The 19,781-nt window shown below is 41.3% G+C and overlaps 1 protein-coding gene across 1 annotated transcript in view; it reads right to left on the bottom strand.

The window, feature by feature from the left end:
* Lamb1 (laminin subunit beta 1) overlaps positions 1-18,593 on the bottom strand; it is a 68,161-nt gene extending 49,568 nt beyond the window's left edge. The window contains exons 1-7 of the mRNA XM_015488333.2: positions 18,380-18,593; positions 17,126-17,301; positions 14,404-14,539; positions 11,173-11,246; positions 4,936-5,124; positions 4,784-4,847; positions 1,308-1,510 (exon numbers count right to left, since the gene is read on the bottom strand). Of these exons, the coding sequence (XP_015343819.1) occupies positions 1,308-1,510; positions 4,784-4,847; positions 4,936-5,124; positions 11,173-11,246; positions 14,404-14,539; positions 17,126-17,301; positions 18,380-18,416 (879 nt within the window). The 5' untranslated portion in view covers positions 18,417-18,593. The remainder of the gene's footprint in view (positions 1-1,307; positions 1,511-4,783; positions 4,848-4,935; positions 5,125-11,172; positions 11,247-14,403; positions 14,540-17,125; positions 17,302-18,379) is intronic.
* Between the last annotated feature and the right edge of the window lie 1,188 nt (positions 18,594-19,781).

Raw genomic sequence — 19,781 nt, 5'->3', positions numbered from 1 at the left:
TTTTCTCAAAGACATACTATAAGATCAGTAACATATCTATCCCATCTATCCCTGCCTTCAGGCTCTGTTAAAAATCTAAGGCAGCGGAGCACAACAGACACTAGTATGGCAATATGTAAATCAATGGATGTGTAACTGATGTGATTCTGCAATCTGTGTATGGGGTGAAGGTGGGAGTTCATAACCCACTTGAATCAAAGTGTGGAATATGATATGTCAAGAAATTTGTAATGTTTTGAACAACCCACAATAAAAAATTAAAAAAAAAAAAAAATCTAAGTAAGTTGTGGCTCAGTGGTAGAGGGCTTGCCTGGCATGTATGAGGCCCTGGGTTTGATTCCCTGCACCTCAATAAGAACAAAATTATCCAAGTTGTTTATGCACTGAAACATCTAACTGGAGTAAAAGGAAGACAGAATTTTTATAAGGTTGAATACATCCAATCCTGAATCTTGTTTTAAAATAAGGATTAACAAATTTCAAAAAGACATTAAGTAATCAAGGCACACCCTTCAACAAGGGAGGCCTGGAGTTTGGTGGCAGGAACCCTAAGGGAAGGGCAAGAGCACTAATCCGAATACCCATCTGTTATTCACTTATCTAGGACTTCTTAGCCAAGTCCTTAATCTCTGGTCTCTTCTACCAAGAACAGTTGGTTTAGGTGATCTTCTGAATCCTGACACTAAAATCCCCTGGGTCTATAAGAATTCTCCCAGAAGTTACTTAACTAGGTTGGAGTACCCTAACCCTTTCTACATATTTGGCAAATCACCCAAATTCCAAATTTTAAAACACTCCTAACAGTACAAACACAACATGGAAGTGTAAAAGGAATGAAATCAGAAGGAAAATACAAAGAAAACTTTTCTTGAACTTTACATTTCTAAAGATATCCCATGGCTCTGGGTTAAAATTTCCAGTTGCTTTGGACTGGGATCAATTTCTGCTTTCTAGCATAAAGACTGAATACCTGTGGTTTTTAATCTTCCCTACTGTAAAGGCAAACTAAATTGTTATTTAGACAATTTTTTAATCCTTGATGACTAGAATATCTACTTTAGCAAGAGCCTATAACAAAAAATTACAAAAATTCATTCAGGGTTTGTGAAATGAGCAGTCTATACATTCTCACAGTCCAAGAAACTGAAGAGAAAATCAGCAATCAACCACCAACCTGGTAAAGTGGTGAAACCTAAGCCTGAAAAACGAAACCCCCTAAAAAAATGCGAAAGGTTTAAGGTAAGACTAAATCTTGCCTTTTAAAATCACCAGTATAAAAGAGCAAGCCACAAGGAACACTGACTTACCATTCCTTCCACGTCTTCACTGAATCCATCCACAGGGGCACATTCACTGGCATGGCCGTAGCAGAAGCAATTTCCTCGGACCACCATATCATAAACTGCATAGTAGTACTTCTCCCTGATTTCCATTCTGGAATCCAAAAGGTTATCTCCCAAAGTATGCAGTTTCACAAACTTGATTCTCAAATTGGTGATTTTTAATAGATCTGTGAAGGTCAACCAAGAAGATGAAAAGTCTGGTCAAACAACCAAGAATTCTTTTGCAATTATACTTCCTTTCTCTTTAGAGCAATTTTGACAAATGAAAATGGCTTTAGAAAAGTTTACTTCCCTGAGATGGTCTAGATGACAGTTGTAAAACTTAATATAACGTGAGGGTCCCTGGAAGCAGGAAAGCTTACTGCCTTCTCAGTTTTCCAAGAATGTCTAACCTGTATTGAATCTGTCTGAAGACCAGTGATTCACGAAGAAGTGTGAAAAGTGGAGAAATGATAAGAATGCAGATGTGTGATTACCATAAGCCACTCGCTTCCGGAATACCATCTGGCACCCTCAGAAATTAGTGTCAGTCTCACAGAAAAATTCCATTCAGGTGGGAAAAGATTTAATTTCACTTCAATTCTAGTTATTATTTCAACAGTTAGGAGCATATCTTTCTTTATCTACTTTTGGAGGAGAAAATATTATCTGAAATTTCCTGCCACTTCAATGAAATTCAAGTTACCAAAATAGATTTAACACTCCAGAATAACTACGATTTAGGGAAAGAATAAGTCAACCAAGTTTTTAAGCAACATTTTGTAATTCACAACTTTTTTGTCGTCCTAGTTTTACAAAACATTTCCATACTTATCAATATAATATAGAGACATAAGAAAAAAAGGGGTTTTAGTACGAGGATGTCAGGGCAAATTATTTTTTCCTAAATATAAGTTCCTTGTAAATCAATTTCTTACATCTTTTTTTTTTTTTTTTCCATCCTAGATCTGAAGGCCTATGCATACTACAGAAGCTGGGCTTCAATTACATCCTCCTGTAACTGGCTAAACCAACAGCTAGACAACCTTCTACACGATTGTTTTCATTAATTTCTAAGTTGTTCTTGCCAAAGTGGATCCCGGGAGATTGGTTATTCCATCTGCCCCCTGGCTGAGCTCTGTAGCCTGAAATTGCTCATAAGCTTTATTTTCATTTATGCTGATACAGTCTTACAATGTACAATAGAAAACAAAAGAGTAGTGACTCAGTGCATTAGATACTTTCAAAGCCCAAATATAATTTTAAATACTTGTAATAAATGCATACTTCACAACAAAGACTACAGAAATGGCTGGGGGTGGAAAGTTAAAATGCAGGCCTTAAACTTGTAAAATCTGCAGCAGAAAACCCACGTTCCTACTGAGCTGAATGGCAACATTCCATACTGCAAAATCCTCCTGCACAAAGTGAGCACAAGCCCCTGCTGAAGAGAGGCCCAACCACAAATGTGAAGGGCAGCTGGAATATTTAGAAACTCTTGAAATGATCTTTGTGGAAGCCCTCAGAAGAACAAATATGCTCCCCTTGCTCTCCTGCTATAGTTAACAATCAAGCCTCGAAAAAACTGCTGTTCCATCAGGGGATCATCTTTGAAGTGCTTCTCCGAGGTCTGTACAATAGGAACAACTCAAGAAACATCGTTCCCTAGATTACAAAGTAAATCCAAAGCATGATCAGCTCACATGAATGCTTCTGTCACACACAAATAGGTTTTCTGAGATCATAGAGAAACAAAAGAGAAGGGGATTAAAGTTATAGAAGCGGCACCATCCCCAAGTCCCCCATATTTCACCTACAAGGGGGAAGGTAGGTGGGTCCTTCTGGGGACTTAGGAGAGGTTTGTCCTAGAGCTCATGAGGATGTTTTTTCACAACTGAATTTTGAAACACGGAAGGATGGCCTCATAGCTCACTCAGATAGTGGCACAGAGCTGGAAATACTATTAAACATTTGTTTTACAATAGAATGAATGAGTAAATTAGGGACCAGAGACAGTCTGGGCCACATGTAAAATTAATTTAAGCAGGGAAGCAGTACTTTTCTGGCAATATTCCCTGGATTTCTTCAACTCAATTCTTCCATGCTTCGAGCTTGGAAGTTCCGTGAGGACTTGGTTTACAAAACGGGGCCAAGCACAGCTGGGAAAGATCAGCAAGGACCAGCCCTGCTTCTACTCAACTGTTTGCAACTCCACAGCACGGGAGGCAGGCTCACCCTTTCCAGGGCCAGCTCTGTGCAATACCTCAAACCACAGCTGGCTACAGTATTCACACCAACATCCACTTCAATTTATTGAACATTTTCTATAGGTCCTACATTTTGGTTGGTCAGTTATATATATCAACTCATTTTCCTTCCACAATTATCCTAAGGTTAATATCATTCTCTCTATTTAAAGATGAAAGAAAGCAGCAACAAGACAAAAGTCAAAAAAAAATTACTTATCCCAGGTCACATTGCTATATGATGGAACTGGGATTCAAATCCAGTTGATTCCAAAGCCTATACTTTTAATTATTGCACATTGTTTTCCAAAAAGATCAGAATATAATAGCATGTAATACTGTAATAGCATGAGCATATCTGCTGAACATTAAAAAGAGCTCTGAACTGAGAATCATAACGTGGGTTCAGATCTGACTGCCATTTAATAGCCACATCACTTTATGTATGTTGTCCAACTGTGAGCCTCAGTGTATTCACCTATTAAATGGAAATACAACCTTCACCTTACTGAGTACATTGAGACGGCTGACACTTCTTCCTTCCCATTCTTCCCTCACCAAGATTTCTAGCAAAGCATATGGCCGCCTAGTTGGAGATGTTTCCTAGTGTCTCCTGTACTGTGACCAGTTGCAGCCAATGGAATATGAACAGAAGTGATACGGACAATTTCCATCTCTCATTTTAAATGAAACTTGCTTGCCTGCCACAGATTGAGGATACACTGGTAGTGATCTAATTCTAGCCACGTGGCTAAACCTGGGAAGAAGACTGGCCATATAGCTAGGGCTACCCACTTAGCAAGTAGAAGTGAAAGCTTAATTATAGCAGTCGAGCTACATTTCTTCTCTTGAAATCCCTCTGGCTGATTGCATAAGAGAAATAAACTTCTACTTTATTTGAGCAACTGTATTTTTTGGCACTCTTTGTTACAACAGCTTAATCTGTATTCTAAACAATATACTGAGCAATAACAGAAGTAAAGCAGGATGATCAACATAATTGTTTGAGTACTTATGACATAAATCTTTTACTCTTATCAAAACATGTTCTCCATCATTGAAGACCTATTACTGATCATTTCAAGAGCTCCAGGTAGTGGAAGGAAGAAAACGTAGAAAATGTAGGTGGATTAGGGACTGAATACTTGGGTTCTGGTGATACTTATTTCATGAGTGCTGTTTCCCACCCAAACATTTATTTGAAAACAAGCTTACTCTGTATCCTCGGGCTATAAGGATCTTCTATTTTGAATGCAGGATCTAAAGCACGAAATATCACCTAAAAATAGATAAGAGTGGTTGGCATTTTTACAATGTCCAAAAAAGCAGACTTGCAAGTAGAATGGAGAACAAAGGATTAAACAAACCTCTCCTTCTGTTGAGGGTTCAATGTCAGAATATCGGGAATCACAAATTATATCATCGACTTTTTTCATGGGACCAGTTGAGATGCCTGGGAACGAGCTCTCACAGTCATAGGCGAAGTATCTGTACACGCCCCATGTTTTACCAAAGTCAGACGATCGCTCTATCAGCATAGCAGCCGGACGGAATGTCTAAAAGCAGGGAACAAAAGTCTCATAATTTTTATTGGTAATCTGTACTTTTTTTAAGTCACACATGAAAATGTCACTCACTATGTACCACAAACCCTGACTGCATGTGGCTGATATTTCAGACAGCGGCTGGATTTCAACTACTTCAAGTTGTTTCATGGAGCCTCTTCTTGCAAGGAAAAGTGTCTGTTCTCTAAATTTTACAAGTTTTCCTCGTCTACTAGATTAGTAAGCTGTTTCTCTTTAGAAGTGAATTAGAAACAGGCCTTAACAGCAAACATTTTTTGGCACATTTACCCACCATGCCCATAACACAATTGGGTTTGGGTGCTCATTCTTTCATTTCTTCATGTAACCCTTCAATAAATGTATGAACAGCCTAAATGGACCAGACAGGGGCCTTTTTGGATTACATGTGCTCTACATAGTTCAATGAGGTACTGATATGAGCATAAAAAAATTTACAGTACATGTCAAACACCATAGTTTAATTACATGGAGTGTGATTCAAAAAAAGAGGAAGAAATTAATCCAGATGTTGGGAATTCAACAATTCTCTTGCTAGGTACATACCCAAAAAACTAAAAACAGGGACTCAAATAGACACTTTTATGACTGTTTATGCCGCACTATTCACAATAGCCACAAGGTAGCAAGAACTCAAGTCTCTTTAAACTGGTAAACCGATAAACAAAATATGGCAAAATACATACAATGAAATATCCCTCGGTCACAAAGAGAATTATGATATTTGCTACAGTAGATGAATATTGAAAGCATTATACTAAGTGAAACAAGCCACACAAAATTTCAAATATAATAATTTCATTTATATGAAATATCTAGGATAGTTAAGAGATATCTAATAGAGTAAAGACTGAAAGTAGATTAGAGGTTACTAGGGGAAGAGGGAAGAGACAACGGAAGTTATTGCTTAAGGACTACAGAGCTTCTTACACTAAAATGTGTTAAAAGGCAAATTTTATGTGATGCAATAGTTTACAACCAAAAATATTTTAAAAATAAATAAAGCTAGGAAATGCTTCGCAGAGAAGACAGCATCAAACAATCTTAAAAACCCTCCCTGGTTTTCTAGGCAGGGGCTGGAGGTGGCCAAAGGGGGCAGGAAAGGTTGGTTGGGCAGGGTATGAAGACAGCTATTTGCCATTTTAAGGGGCTTACTTTACCCTTCTACAATGAAAAGGAATTCCTGAGGAATTAAGAAGAAAAAAGTTAAATGATCATATTACATTTTAGCGAAATAACGCTTTTGGCAGAATTATTGAATTTGGAAAAACAGATATGGGGAAACTAAGTGGAAAAAATTAAAAGTTTTTTTTTTCCCCAGCAACTCAGGAAGCTGAGGCAGAAGAATTACAAGTTTGAGACCACCCTCAGCAACTAAGTAAGGCCCTAAGCAACTTAGCAAGACCCTGTCTCAAAATAAAAAATAAAAGGGTTTGGGGGTTTAGCTCAATGGTTAAGTGCCCCTGAATGAACTCCCCAATTTTAAAAAAGTGAAGTTTTTTAATTGAAGCAATTGCAACATGGAGATAAACAAATGGATGGAATTGACTGCTCTGAAAAGTTAATGACAGTAAAATATGCTGAATTACACTTGGTGGTCAATTAGATCTCAGTGGAGAGGAAAGGAAACAAGGCACCAGTGCTGCCGATGACACAGGCATAGAAGAGGAGTGAAGGCCCTTGTATTTGGGCCTGGGGCATGTGCCAGTTACATGTGAGGTGAGAAAACAGTGGTCTAGCACTCAGCTTTGAGAACAGAGCTTGAAACATGAAGTCCCTGCACACACATAATATTTGAAACCATCAATTATATGATGTCTCCAAAAAAGAAGCAAAGGCAAGATAAGGGGAACCAAGGTCAGTGCTACAGGAAAATACACCAGCCAGAGGCTAGACCAAAGGAAACAGCAGAGCCGGCGATGCCAATTACAGTATTCCATTTAACTCTCTTCCAAGGGCTGATCTGACTTCCTTCCAAATTCCTATGTTGGAGATCTAATTCGATGTGTCACGATGTGACTCTGTGGAAATAGGGTCTTCAAAAGATAATTAAGGCTAAAGGAGATCATTAGGGCAGGCTCGAATCCACCATGACTGGTGTCCTTTGAAGAGGAAATGAAGATCCACATGCAGACTGAAGATGGTGTGAAGACACGGGGAGAAATCATCCATCTATCAGATGAGGAAAGAGGAAACTAACCCTGCCCATACCTCCAGTTCAGATTTCAGCCTCTGAGACGGAGAAAAAATATATATATTTATTGTTTCATCCCCCTGTCTGTGGTACTTTGTTAGGGCCGCCCTGGGAAACTACACACCCTCGTAACACATTTGACTTACAGAGGAGGAAACTGAGGCTCAGACATTAATTGACTTGATAGTTACAGGCAGAGCTTACATTTAAATCCAGGCTAAATCAGACTAGTACCATCTCCCTTTCTGGTTAAGGGCATAGAAGAGGGAAAGAGTCGGAGGGGAAAGAGAAGAAAGATAGAATGCTCAAAAACAAAATAAGATGAAGATTTAGGAGGGCATGATGAACCAGGACAACTGGAAGTAAGAGAAAGCAGAATGAGCACTACCAAAGAGCAAATAAGCAAATCCTTCACACAGATGAGCGCATTTTGGGAGGTGAAGTCAGACCACCATGAAAGAAGATCAAAGGAGAGTTAAGCCACCTAGGAAACAGAACCCAAATAAAGATACCTACTTCTAAATTAAAATCAACACTTGACAGTAAGTTGGGGGAGAGCTAAGGGTGAAAATGAGCACGTGCCTAGACCTCAGACCTCTTCTTAATCCCAAGACCCTTTTTCTCTGATAAAATGAGTCCAGAGTAAGAAAGTAGTTTACATTTTCAGATGCATAAATTACTTTTTTACCTATCCAGGAATAGAAGAAAATGATAATCAAACTGAAGGGAGACTAAGAATTTTAGGTAAGGGAGGAGATCCCCAGTGACTGACTAAACTCTGTGTGCCAGTAGCCATGGCATAGTCCCATGACATCAGACTCCTACTTGGTGACACTTGGAGAGGGTTTGAGAGGGCCACGCCTGGTCTGGTGTCACTGTGTCAAAAGGTAAAGCGAGGAAAATCACTGAAACCAGTCTTGCCTGTGCTTTCTTCTTCTTCCCTTCTGGAAACTTCTAAGGTCCAAAGGGTCATTGGCAAGTCATCCAATCTCCTGTGGAGTTAATATGCTGTTGGAAACCGGAACAATGCATTGCGCCTCAAGAAGGCAGCTTTTCTGTGCCCTTTGCTTAGTGATCAATCTTCTCTTGGGCTGTTGCACAGTTGCCTCCAGACGTATAATAAACACAAGAATTTGGAAACATCTGACTGTATACAAAAATCTAATGAACATACACAAGATGAGTTTGGCCAGAATGAGAAAACCTAGTCAGTCATCTCCATGGCAAACTCGAGTGAGAATAAACACATACTCTTCATCTCCATCTCCAACCTCAGTTCCCTTTCCCTCTCCACCACTGTGGATGTAATCACCCCCTTCCCAGTTAGCCGGCTAGATAACCTCTGACTCATCCTTTTCCTTCTGCTGCTCTGCCTCTTCTCTTTCTCCCCTTCATGGGTCAACCTTTGATCCTAAAGTATCCAAGTCACTGTCCATGGGAAACCGGGTGTCCTCCTCTCAGCAATGATTCTCAAAGGCATTGGTAGCAGAGGGTCTCAGTATGGCAGCAGGATACATGGGATGTAAAAAAGCTTTCCAAGAACATTCTGATGGTTCCTAACCTGGAAATTCGAAATGTTCTGAAATTCAAGACTTTCTGAGTGCCAACCTGACTGAAAAAGTTTTGAATATTGGAGATTGGAGTACTTTGGATTTGATTTCAGGATTAGGGATGCTCAAGTGATAATGTCTATGGAAATATTTCAAAATTTTAAACACTTCTGGTCCCAAGCATTTTGGATAAGGGATACTCAACCTGTAATATGGACTGGACTCCTGAGCTGCAGGAAGAGGCTCCCTTCTCTGAGGCTCATAGCTGGCCTTTCCATTAACACCAGCCCTGACTTCAATAAGAGCTCCCAACTTGTCCCCTCTTCTCACTATCCCAGTCCTTGCTCTTTTTCCTTGTGGGTTGCCCTTTCTGAAACACAGGCCTATAAAGCTCAGGTTCCTCACCAAGGATACAAGGTCCCTCTGATTCTAATCTGCTTTGCTAATTTCCCTACCCTCACATCCTGGAGCTCCAGGCAAATCTACAGAGCACCTGGCTTAACAAACCCTGCTCCACGGTCCCACCACCAGTGCTATGCTCGCAGACTGTGTTCTCTGCCAAGAGTGGCTTTTCTTCCACCCCCTCTCACTGAAATCCTGGTCAGCCCTCCTGGCTCAGGTCCAGTGCAACCCAGTCCTCTCCCTGGGAGGCTTTCTCCTTGATCCCAGGCTAAAAATTAATATCCCCCTCCTCTATGCTAAAATACAGCGTTTATAAGACTATCAAGTGCCCACAACATGCCAGAAGAGCACGATTATCCCCATTCCCAGAGCAGAGGGGTAAGTCACACAATCTTTGGATACAGGCATCCTTCTTCCCATTTTACCAATGAAAAAGCCCCCCACACCAGTAAATGGTGGAACAGAGATTCACACCCAAATCCGCCCACCCACATATGTGTTGCTTTTCTCACTGGAGCTAGAACCCGAAGGGTAAGTTTTTTCCCTTAAACTACACATTGACCAACGTGTCCATCATTCACAATCTAGTTGCCACCTGCTGTTTGACCTTTTGCATTTGTGTGCAGAATTTCATCTTTGGCCCACTATATTCACTAGGATGAGTGCTAAATATGTGCACAAAGGACTTTTGAATAGAAATAAACTCAGAACTATCCAGGTATTTGAACAGATGCCCTCTCCAAGATAAAAGTCAAGACCATAAGCATTAATAAAGGTGAGTTTCAATATTTTTAGGTGTCACATAAACTGAAGGCAACATCTTCATGTGTGACTGAGTTTTAATTAACCACCAGGTTGACTGTGTGGTAAGTGAGAGGACAAGTCTGGTGAAAAGAAGCACCTGGATTCTGTGACCGTTCTCCCCTTCACCCTCGGGATCCAGTATCAACGTCAACCTTACTGTCCCAGCAACATAACCACCAGTTACTTGGGGGTAAGCAAGGAGATGAAGAGCTCAGGCCTGGGAACCACATGGCCCCAATGTTCCTGCTAGTCACTTTCTGGCTCCCACGCCCACCCCTGCTCCTTGGCCTCACAGGCTTTGGTAAGTACACACAAGTGAAACTTTCACAACTCCTTGGCCATATGGGACATGTATCCCAAGCACATTTTCCTAACCTGAGAGGGTGTAGTTAAGTTAAGTTCCCTAACTCCAACTGCAAACTGTTCAAAAGCGATTTTAATCTGGGAAGCAAAAAGCAAATTATGAGTTTTATGTGCGCCAACGTGTACTTTAAGCCATGTGGAGTCTGTCATTTCCAGGCAGCTGCTTGAGAAGAAACAAAGGGACTTTGTGCAGAGACATTCCCTAGTCCTGGAGTCATTTTACATCTTGAAAAGAAAAACAATGAGAAAAATCTACATTTAAGAAGGCACACACATTTCTTAAGGAACTGTAAAACTATTCCCACGAATTTTGCAAAACCTTGAAAACTAAAGATAATACACTTCCTTTTCAGCTACCAAGACTCAGCCTTAAAACAAACACATGGGATCAAAGATTTATGTCCAGATGTTTTATTGTGGTTTGGGAGTAAGTCAATGCGTCTCTCTCTACGGAGAGTTAGAGAGATATCTAATTAAAAGTTTACAGTTGAATTACCTTAGAATAGAAGCTCTTTCTACTTATGGCCATGAAGACAGAGTATTTGTTAATGGTCATTATTCATGTCCATGTTTTAAAAATTACTCGATGATCCCAACTTAGGGCAACAAAAATTCCAGTTGGGCCAACTCACAAGGACATTTGTTTTGAAAGGGGAGATTACACAGTACTCGCACGTGTCATTTGAGAGAAAATTATAGATTTCTTACCTTGAAAGTCATTATGAGATGAGTAAAATGGAATTCTGCTTCCAAATCCAGTTGGATAGTTACATTTTCCACACCTATCAGAGAATTTTAAAAAATAAAGAAGGAAATAGTAAGGCAATGGGGACATCTCTGAACAACTACTTAAGACTATTTTCTTAAACTACCCTTCGGCTCCTTGTAGAAATCCTCTTTGCCTTCCAACTTATGCTGAAGTTGAAGATATTAACGTTAATCCTCTGTACTTATTTAGGTAAAGAAGCACAGGCCAGAATGGGTCTTCAGTTTTCCACAAACCATTCTGGAACTCAACTTACTCAATCTGCTCACAGGAACAAGACATCTGGCAGGGTGCCTCTCAGTGCTGTCAAGAAAGACATTTCTTGCCCAGGAAGACATGAAACATGCCCCAACCCACAAAGCCAAGCAATTCTCAGAAAGGAAGGGGGCACTTCCTGTACACAGTAGGGGGTCAGCTTGCAGTATGAAGCAAAGGAACACAATCCTCCTTTAATAAAATACAAATACTCTTTTTTCTGTATGGGACAGCAAAGAAAATAAATAAATCTAGTGCATATATTAGTTTATGCCAACTTAGAAAAATCTGTCCCAGTGGGGGCAAACTTTGGATGCATTTCCACAGCCGAAAAACAATGCTAAAGAGACAAAGAATCAGTCAAGTAAATAAACTGGCCCAGAACAAATACTAACATCTTCCCTTTCAGGGGAAAGCCTGAACAAACAAATGAGCCTTTGCACTGTGCCCTGAGGGTCAGTCGGTCCCACTTGAACACACTAAAAAGGCCACTGGAATCCCAGGGATGGGAAGCACCTCCCCCAACCCTAAGCCCTCTAGCCTGCCTGTTTGGTCAAGGAGACTTTTCCATATTTCCAGATTGAAGGGAGCCTTTGGGGGCCATCTTCCAGAGTAAAAGAACTCTTAAACGCAGGAAGACAGGAATGTGTCGGAATGAATCATGTCACAGGCTGGTTGTATTTTCAGGAAATCAGTGGGATCTTTTGAAATAAACTCTCCTGCTGGAAAACTGCCAAGTTGATTGAGGGGAAAAAGTGGTCACTGGAACGGATATGAGTTAGTTGGAATGTTAAAGAAAAACACTATAATCATACTAACGAAACTTATCTAACTTATTAAAAAGAAACATGTTACAAAACTACTCTGGACACTTATTCCTGAGTGAAATGTAAGCTAAGGTGGTTTTACTTCTCTTCTTTTCCAGGCTTTTAAAAAATCTGGGATATTTGTTCAAAATTAAGAGATAACGAAATAAAGTACAAAGCAAGACCAGCCCCATAAGACATTCTTACATGTAATGTAAGAACACATACCACAGTGTGTGTCCCCAAAGCACACATTCCATTTAGATTTATAGCCTGATAAAGCACTATGTTTTTTTTTTTTTCCTGATGCTTTGTTTTTGAGTTTTAATATGAGAAGAACGATCCATGGAGAATAGAAACAAGATCATTCTTCTATAGGGCATTTGATTTTTCAGATCTAGGAATAGATTACCATTAAGGGTCAGTTAAAAGTAGCTGTATGTTCCAGGCACATCTCTTGGCCTGAGCACTGCTGATTTAAATACCACCATACATAAGCACAACTCACGCAAAACACACAGAAAATAGATAAAGTCACATTCAGAGAGAAAGTCTTTAATTGTGAGCTATCAGACAACAGAGAGATGATAGGGTATAGTAACAATCAGTCTGACTTTCTAAAGGCCCAGTTCCATCTGTCTAATCTCATCTAATCTTTGTGACAGAGAACTCAAGCCCCTCTGTTTGGAAAATCCTTCTGGCATTTGGACTCTCTTGTTACAAAAATTCAAAGCTGTAGAAACGGATCAACTCCAGACATAACTAAGAAAAACCTTCCCTAGGAACTCTATCACCTGAAAAGCAATTTTACTAATAAAACAGAGACAGTCTTGCTCCTATTGTCCAGGTACACTTTTAATTGTCTTTCCATTTCACTGGAAGAATGTGGAAGGTCAGGATACACTCTTGCCCCTGCTTGTAATACACTCCAGGCTATTTCAGAAATCCTCTGTGACTCACATTTATAGCAACGTTTGTCACATTGAACTGTCAACCAAAATATTTTCCTATAGGAATTGTTAATTCTTTAAGAATGAACCTAAATTATGCATACTTTCTGAGGATTGGTCTCAAATTTGTAACCAATAGTTCCCAAGGCCAACCCATGAACAACTAACCCTCCCTAGAAACAGTCTTCTAGAAACTTTTGCAATTTAATAGTGAATGACATGGAAAATATTAAATTAAGGGAGTTCCTGTATTATTGGATGATAAACAAGTGCACATATCCAAAGCTCCCTAGGTATAGGCCTATGCTAAAGAAACTTGGTTGTATCCATCCCCTTTATATCAGACTTCTGTTCACTTCTTTGAGGGTCCTTTTCCATAAAATTTTAATAAAAATAACTAATAGTACATTGTTAATTAACACACTGATTTTACCTTTATTCCCTAAATTTCAACATTTAACAAATGTCATACTCATGTGACCTTAGTTTCTTAGCAATAGGAGCATCATATTTGATGAATTTAATAAGTCAAAACCCAAAAGGCAAAGGAAAAAAGGGGGCTGGATTTACACAATTATTGGGAAATGGTTTAACTTAGGGTCATATCCATATTGATGAACTCTTATAATTATATCACTATTATTATTTAACAGCATTACTATTATGAAATTTTCTGTAGCTGGAAAGAAGGTTGGGGAGGATCTCTGATTTTATCAACCCCTTTCCTTTGGGGTTGATAAAAATGAAAGCTATGTTCTGTGGAAGAATAAGAATATTGTCCTGAACCAAAGTCTATTTGTGAGATAGATATATGTCAGTCTCTATATATTTTGCAACAAGAGAGCCTGAGGAATATGGAGCTCTTCACACACCCTCCTGTGACTGCCCCTGACACAAACTCATTCCCTAAGGGACTCCTTGGGTGAGGACGATGGCATATTCCTGTGGTCCAGCATGAGATATCGCTTTCTTCTGAGCTGTCTGCTTCAGGGAGAAGGGTCAGATTTTACCAAGAAAAGTTATTGCTGCAGGCAGTGTATCTGTCAGAGGCCATAATTACAGGACAGAAAAGCCAATAGTAATTACAAACACCAGGAGCCCGTAAACCCCATGCATGTTACCAATCACACCCATGGAACTTGTTCCCACGTCAACCACATACCATTTTCGGATTGCCACCAAATCTTGAGGCGGTTTGGAGCAAATGTAGTGACCACATTTTCAATGAGATGGCTGTCAGGGTTGAGGGTCTCATGATAAGGATCTTGGGAATCACATATAAAACATTTTTTGTCCTCCTGCAAACAAGTAGTTTCATGAGTCTAGGAAGCAATCTCATTAAAACAAAACAAAAAACTAGCCACCACCACAACAAAAAACCCATTTAGCCCACAATACAAAAATCAAACCATTACAGCTTCAAAAAAGATGAATAAGCAAAAATTTCTTAAATGACTCTCACATTTTTAAGTTATTGAGTCTAAAATACTACTGAAAATAATTTTCTCCTTTCTTGCAAATTCAAGGTCAAAAGTAAAAAGAGGGCTTTGTCTTCATAAGCTACTAATTTAATCAAAATCAAATTTCTAGGCTTAAACCTTAATCTCAGTAAATTGCTGGAGAAGCTTAGTCTAAAGGAAAATGAAGAAGAGGTATTAGAGTTTTTGCTGACATAAAGCAAACTGGAAATGAAAAAACAAAAGAAAAAGAACAATTCATTTGGCCTGATTTTCTAAAACCTAAATAAGGCAGAAACCAAGTGTTAGGCAGAAGTATTTTGAGAAGCTTTGGGATCTACAGAACAAGATTTCTTAGCTTCTACTTTGTTTGAGCAAGCAGCTTGGCAGTGGGCTCACAGGCTAACCTGCAAACTGCCCAGAATAGCTGGAGAGAATAGCTGTCCTGCCACATTGAACCTCTATAAATGGGGGCCAATTCAAAGAACTCACAAACAAATGTGAACTGGAATGAAGATGAGTTTGTTTTAGAGGAGACTTGAATTTCTCTGATTTTCTTTCTCCCTAAGATGGCAGCCACAGACAAATGGGCCATAGGGCCACAAGAATTCCCAATTGTCTTTGCATGGTAATAGAGTGGATCATAAAAAACAAAGTTTACTAGTTTCCCTTTCCATATGGACCTTTGCTCTGTACCTACATTTTCTGAAGTGCAGATTATTCTCAAGTCTGAGAATGACCAAAAGACGGAAATATATAGAGACTGACGTATATCTATCTCACAAATAGACTTTGGTTCAGGACAGTATTCTTACAAAGCCCAAATTGACTGACTATACTTTTACATTTGTATTTATTTAGTCATTACCTTCTACCCCAAAGAATCTGAGGATTGGCAAGACGTATTAACCAATAAATAAATAACAATAATAGAGACCCAAAGTTAGGGATATCCGAGGACCAGGAACAAAAGCTTTCTCCCTTAATTTCTACACCCACTAAGTGTTTTTGGGAAAGTGCTTGAGGATATAAAGCACTTGCCTAGCATTTTCAAGGCCCTGGGTTTGATCCTCAGCAGCACCAAAAAAAATTTTTTTTTTAAAAAGTGTATGCCTATTCCCTTTTCGACCCCATTGTCTGTGAAAAGCACTCTACAATTTCATGGCTAATCCTATAAACTAGAGAGTCTGGCTCTACTTGCTTTTAAGACAAGCAGACGGATTCTCATTCTGGTTGAAGCTGATTTCAGACTCTGGTGATTCATTTACAGGATGTCCTGGCCTCTGAAATAAATGTCAGCACAACGGTTTAGGTAAAATTTAAATGCTAATATTAGAAAAAGTAACATCAACTGCCTTCATTAACTTGTAGTCAAGGAAACTAGTACTGACGAACAATTACCAGAACTTAAAAAAAAAAAAAAAAAAGTTTAATTATAGCCTCCCTTCTAATCAGGAGGAAGCAGTCTAGACATCTCTGTATAAACCTGGAAGCAAATAAGTGGAAGTCACTTTACCACATTCCTTCAGTTTAATTTATCAGGTCTCCAGGATGAGCTTTCTGCTTTGTAAATGTGTCTCTGCTTTAAGGCATCTGCTGTGCAAAGCACAGGACACACTGTCCTCTTACTGAAGGGCAGATACACAAGTGGGTGGCCTGACCAGGATCTGAGCAATTAGCTTGGAACTCACCCTACATGTGAGACTAACATCTTTTGCTTTTGTTAGAGACCAGAGATATAAGGCCTTCTTTTTAAAAATCAAGGAAAAGGATCCAAATTCTGGGTAATTTATGCTGTCTTTTAAATTAGTTCTGACTTTGTATATACATGACCTCTGAAGTTTAAAATCTGGGTTCACTCTTAGAAACAGGTAACACCTTGCCATTTCATTTTGGTCCTCTACTCTCAGGGTACCATGGCAACCAGGGCATTCTGAATAGGATCCTAATATCTAATGGAGGTAAGTGGGCAGAGGACCAAACCAAGAAATAAAAACGGATTCAGTGACTGGAATCACCTTGCAAGGAAACAGTGCTTTGAATACCCTTTTTTGTGTGTGTGAATGAAAGATGAGGGGGAAAACCCAAGATTACTGCTCAGTATATAAGAGGATAAACCATTTTTAATGCACATTTCCAAATAAAAGATAAAAAAAAAAAAAAAAAAGACTTTTGGAGCACCTGGCAAAGGCCAGGTCTGTCTGCAGTCCTGGCTTTTCATACTGACTGTGGTAGTGGCAGGAAATGTTTGGCGGATGCAACTGTACAAACTGAGGTGGGGGCGAGAGCGACTAGCCTAATCCCAGGACTCCCCTGGCTGGCTGCATTTCCTATCTGGATTGCTGGCAGAATGCGGAGTCCCCTGCGCCTGCCCCTTAGGTCAGGTCTGGAGGAGGTGCAAGCACCGGATCGATCGTCGATCCTCACCTGTAGGTGGCTGACAATGCAGAAGGGTTCCGGTTTGTGCAGTCCGCACGTGGAGGTCACTGAGAGCTTCTGAGCTCGGCCTATGAGAAGGTCACCGGTGGCGGGGTAACAGCTGCCTTCAGCGCAACCATAGCTGAACTCCGGTTCTTGAGTGCGCACTCGGGTTCCGCACAAGGCTACAGGAAGAGCAAGCTACATGGTTGGGGGGGCACAAGCAGGGAATAGGCCCGAGAAAAAGAAAAAACAGGAGGCGGGGACAGAGCTAATTCAGAAGAAAGCAGAATACACAGAAAAAAACACAAAGGAGCGATAAGCGAAGAGGCTGGAAAGGCAGGGTCTGGATGAAAAAAACGCAGAAAGAAACCTACACACGTCATCAGGTCAGTCTAACAGCAGCTGAAGGCATCACTCCTGGAAAACCCATCCCACAGTTTGCGCCCATTCTGATCCACCCCAGGGGCGCAAACTCCCATCACAAAAGGTGGATGTGCTGACCTGCCACTTGGACATGCCTAAACCGAGGCTCAGGGAGGCTAGCGGACACGCGCTGCACATCCGCGCGCACATGGCAGTGCGGCGCGCCTCCTCAGTATGTGTGCGTGGAAATTTGGGCGCGTGGAAATGAGCCAGCGTGGGGGGTTAAAGCGTGTGCTCATGCACGCGGGGGTCTCTGGTGATTCAGTGGGGGGACTAGGAGCTTGTAGCAGATGCCGCTTCCTCACGCAAAGGGCAAATCTTTCCTTTCTGCAGATCTGAAGTGGTTTCAATGTTTCGCCATTTCGAAAAACCATCTAGTCCAGCTGTTTCTGGTGCCACCCAGAGACAAACAGCGATGGTTAATTAAAGCCACATGGCCCCAAATCAGTTCCCTGGACGATACGATACCTACACTCGGCCCAGGCACTTTCCTGGGCAATTGAGTTTTTCGCAGATCCTCCACGGCAACCCCCGCCACCCTAGGAAGCCTGCTTTTCCTAATGGGTAAAATGAATTGGCCGAAGGTGCCTCCTCCGGAGCAGCAGGGGCGGGAGCTCTGGGCGCAGAGCCGGGGGATGCAGGTCCGCAGCCCTTCGCATGCGCCGTCCCCAACCACCACCGAGGTGAAGGTGGTGGCGTTTAATCCCAGGGAGATAATTTCCAACCAGTCCTGCTCCCGGTCCCCTAGGCTACCTTCGAAGCGAGGACAAACCGCTTTTGGGTTTCCCTTCCCCATGCCCAAGCGCCACCCCTCTCCCCACCGCTTCTCAGAATTACCTAAGAAACTGAAGGCGAACACCTGGAGCAGCCCCATATCCAGTCCCTACAGCCGAGGGGACACCGCCGAGGAAGGGAAACACCCCAGCCAAACTGCCTGCCTTTTCTTCTTCGCGTCTTCGTTTCTGGAGAGGTGGAGGGGGGGGGGAAGGCGAATATTCAGGGAAAGGAGAAGGGCACATCCATTTCCTGCCGCTCCCAAGGAAGAAGGGGGTNGAGGTCCGGGTCCCACCCCCCGGGGCGCTTCTTTTGTTTTAAGGCAGCTTCTAGGGCTGCTGCTGGGTTTTGGTGCCTCCAGTTTGCAGCGTTGGATGGTGGGCCACCACCAGTGCGCGTCCTGGGCCCGTGTGAGGGTGGGATGCGTTTGGGCTGGTTTCAGAGATAGGTGCTCAGATCACCCAGCCAGCGGAATCAGTTGGGACCTACCTGGACTCGTACATTTACATTTGTAAGAAGTGAGTCATGAAAAGGTGCCCAAGGCTACAAACTCTTGCACAGGCGTTGGGGGAAGGCTGGTTACCCCTTAGAAAGAGGGTCAACTTGTCGGGTTTGTTGTTTGGAATGTGAACCCCCCCACCACACACACACACATACCGACAGCCCCCAGAGTCTGAGATGGGCACATCTTCAATGTCTTCATATGAAAAAGGAAAATGCTATTCATTGTGTATTGTTTATACGCACACATTTATTCAGGACATGTTTACAATCTGTGCTACCGAGGTGGTCATGGCACTGAATTATCCGTTCTGTTTTTAAAATCCTACTTCTTACCAAACACTGTCACTAATTCAGGTAATTTCTTGAACGACATTATCGTTAAGGCCTGTTTTCTCCATCTCTCTGCGGAAGAACTGATATACAGCCAGGAAGCTAGAGATCATTCTCACGAGAGACACACTTAAAAATTTCTGTACAGCACAATCTCGACAATTCTAGGGAGGAACTCCTTGGTATACAAATGAGGTGGTGAGGAGGGGGCTCTAATGAAGGGTCTTTAACAGCACTGTGAGTGGCTGGCTGGTTAAATAGAAGCTCATGCATCTCCTAGCGGTTGGACAGGAAAAAGAGGTTGGGGACCAACCTACTGCTGTGAATTAGCCAATTCCGATGTCCTTTACCATGGATGGAGTCAAAGTCTGAGCTTTGTTTAGTCCTTCTCTGACCAGTTGTGCCTGAAATGAGGGGAATGTAGTTAGTTGTTAGCACAGTCCGGAGATTTTGATTGTTTTCCAGTCCTGGAGGTGAAGGGTTTACATAGCTAAATGGTCAGTTTTTAACTTGGCTACAATGAGATAGGGCCAAGGGAAGTTTAATCATTAGACCATAGACAAAGCTACCCTACGAATTTATAAACATCCACTAATCTGGGGAGGCAGGAGCCTCAGGTCTTGATGAGGTA

Source organism: Marmota marmota, unplaced genomic scaffold (genome assembly GCF_001458135.2).
Source record: "Marmota marmota marmota unplaced genomic scaffold, marMar, whole genome shotgun sequence".
Lineage (NCBI taxonomy): Eukaryota > Metazoa > Chordata > Mammalia > Rodentia > Sciuridae > Marmota > Marmota marmota.
Note: the sequence above shows the minus strand (reverse complement) of the source record. Positions and strands in the feature narration are given on the sequence as shown.